Source organism: Lampetra planeri, chromosome 65, assembly GCF_965212315.1.
Source record: "Lampetra planeri chromosome 65, kcLamPlan1.2.h2, whole genome shotgun sequence".
NCBI lineage: Eukaryota > Metazoa > Chordata > Hyperoartia > Petromyzontiformes > Petromyzontidae > Lampetra > Lampetra planeri.
Genome location: NC_136171.1, coordinates 2,428,847 through 2,431,645, shown reverse-complemented (window position 1 = coordinate 2,431,645; position 2,799 = coordinate 2,428,847). Strand labels below are relative to the sequence as shown.

The 2,799-nt window shown below is 57.6% G+C and overlaps 1 protein-coding gene across 1 annotated transcript in view; it reads left to right on the top strand.

Moving 5' to 3' along the window:
- LOC144737186 (MAM and LDL-receptor class A domain-containing protein 1-like) overlaps nt 1-2,799 on the top strand; it is a 328,015-nt gene that overhangs the window by 886 nt on the left and 324,330 nt on the right. The window contains exons 3-4 of the mRNA XM_078619907.1: nt 1,270-1,379; nt 1,894-2,034. Coding sequence (XP_078476033.1) covers nt 1,270-1,379; nt 1,894-2,034 — 251 coding nt within the window. The remainder of the gene's footprint in view (nt 1-1,269; nt 1,380-1,893; nt 2,035-2,799) is intronic.

The following is a 2,799-nucleotide window of genomic DNA, read 5'->3' as shown; positions in this document are numbered from 1 at the left end:
GTGAGTCGCCATCGTCGTCGTCATCGTCATCATAATTAACGTCGGTGTCCATGCCGTCGGTGTCTCTCACCGTGTCACTCACCGTGTCACTCGTCGTGTCTCTCACCGCGTCTCTCCCCGTCTCTCCCCGTGTCTCACCGTGTCTCACCGTGTCTCACCGTGTCTCTTTCCGTGTCTCTTTCCGTGTCTCTCACCGTGTCTCTCACCGTGTCTCTCACCGTGTCTCTCACCGTGTCTCTCCCCGTGTCTCTCACCGTGTCTCTCACCGTGTCTCTCACCATGTCTCTCACCATTTCTCTCTCCGTGTCTCTCACTGTATCACTCGCCGTGTCTCCCACCGTGTCTCTCACCGTGTCTCCCACCGTGTCTCTCACCGTGTCTCCCACCATGTCTCTCTCCATGTCACCGTGTCTCTCACCATGTCACCGTGTCTCTCCCCGTGTCTCTCACTGTGTCTCTCTCCGTGTCTCTCACCTTGTCTCTCACGGTGTCTCTCACCATGTCACCGTGTCTCTCACCGTGTCTCTCACCATGTCACCGTGTCTCCCACCGTGTCTCCCACCGTGTCTCTCACCGTGTCTCTCACCGTGTCTCTCACTGTGTCTCTCACCATGTCACCGTGTCTCTCACCGTGTCTCTCACTGTGTCTCTCACTGTGTCTCTCACCATGTCACCGTGTCTCTCACCATGTCTCTCTGTGTCTCTCACCGTGTCTCTCACCATGTCACCGTGTCTCTCACCATGTCTCTCTGTGTCTCTCACCGTGTCTCTCACCATGTCACCGTGTCTCTCTCCGTGTCACTCACCGTGTCTCTCTTCGTGTCTCTCACCGTATCACGTGTCTCTCACTGTGTCTCTCACAATGTCACCGTGTCTCTCACCGTGTCTCTCACTGTGTCTCTCACTGTGTCTCTCACTGTGTCTCTCACTGTGTCTTTCACCATGTCTCTCTGTGTCTCTCACCGTGTCTCTCACCATGTCACCGTGTCTCTCACCGTGTCACTCACCGTGTCACCGTGTCTCTCACCGTGTCACTCACCGTCTCTCTCCGCAGGGCCGGCCCGAGGCATAAGCGAACTAAGCGGCTGCTTGGGGCCCCCTGGCCACCTTCTAGCACAGATGAGTCTGCGTGGTGGGAGGGGGGCCCCCAAATCAAATTCTGCTTAGGGCCCCCAAGAGGCTCGGGCCGGCACTGTCTCTCCGTGTCACTCACCGTGTCACTCACCATGTCACGTGTCTCTCACCGTGTCCCTCACCGCCACGTCCCAGGGTCCCCCAGGGTCACGCCATCGACTTCACGTTCTCCGCCTTCAGCGTGGAGTTCAACTACGACTTCCTGCGCATCTACAGCGGACTCGGAGAGGACATGCTGCTGAGAGGTGAGTGGCCGTGGTGGTGGTGGTGGTGCTGGTGGTGATGGTGGCGGTGCTGGTGGTGATGGTGGCGGTGGTGGCGGTGGTGGCGGTGGTGGTGGTTATGGTTGTGGTGGTGACGGTGGTGATGGTGGTGATGGTGACGGTGGTGACGGTGGTGGTGGTGACGGTGGTGATGATGGTGGTGGTGGTGATGGTGGTGGTGATGGTGGTGGTGGTGGTGATGGTGGTGGTGGTGGCGGTGGTGGTGATGGTGGTGGTGGTGGTCGTGGCGGTGGTGGTGATGGTGGTGGTCGTGGCGGTGGTGATGGTGGCGGTGGTGACGGTGGTGACGGTGGTGGTGACGGTGGTGGTGATGGTGGTGGTGACGGTGGTGGTGCTGGCGATCGCGTCACGACGGACGTGGCGTTCCGGGTTGCGCCGGGGCCTGGGGAGAGACCTGGTCGCGACCGGCCATTAACAATTGTCCACCCCCCCCTCCTCCCTCCCCCCTCCCCCCTCTCCCCCTCCCCCAACTCAGCTTCGCTCACGGGAACCGAGAACCCCGGCTTGGTGCGACTCTTCTCCAACGTGGCCACCGTCGAGTTCTCGAGTGACGTCAGCCTCAACAGCAGCGGATTCGCCGCTCGCTACAGCTCCTTCTTCTTCGGAGACATCTCCAGTACGACGCCATCGTCGTCACCTTCGTCACCGTTACCATCGTCATCATGATTGCCGTCATCGTCACGATCGTCATCATCAACGTCGTCATCGTCGTCATCATCGTCGTCACCGTCGTCACCGTCGTCACCGTCGTCAACGTCGTCACCGTTACCATCGTCGTCGTGATTGCCGTCATCGTCACGATCGTCATCATCAACGTCGTCATCGTCGTCGTCACCGTCGTCACCGTCGTCACCGTCGTCACCGTCGTCACCGTCGTCATCGTCGTCATCATCGTCGTCACCGTCGTCACCATCGTCACCGTTACCATGTCGTCATGATCGCCGTCATCATCACGATCGTCATCATCAACGTCGTCACCGTCGTCACCATCGTCACCGTTACCATCGTCGTCATGATCATTGCCGTCATCGTCCCGATCGTCATCATCAACGTCGTCATCGTCGTCATCATCGTCGTCATTCACCACTCACCGATTCGCTCCGGCCGCGCGCTCGCTCGCTCCCTCCCCAGCGGTCAGTCACTCTGGTATCGCTCTTCTACCGCTCGTAACACAGAGGTGTTCGTTTGGGTGAGATCACGTAAATGTATGAATGTTTACACCATTGGAACCTCATTTGCCAGTAAAAAATATGATAATTGTTTTTTTACCCTTCTATCTGGCAACAAAACTGACACATTTTTTACGAGGAGTCATGTTTGCATAGACCACAATACCTGCAGTCATAATGCAAACAAAAAACACAACTCTGACAATGTATCA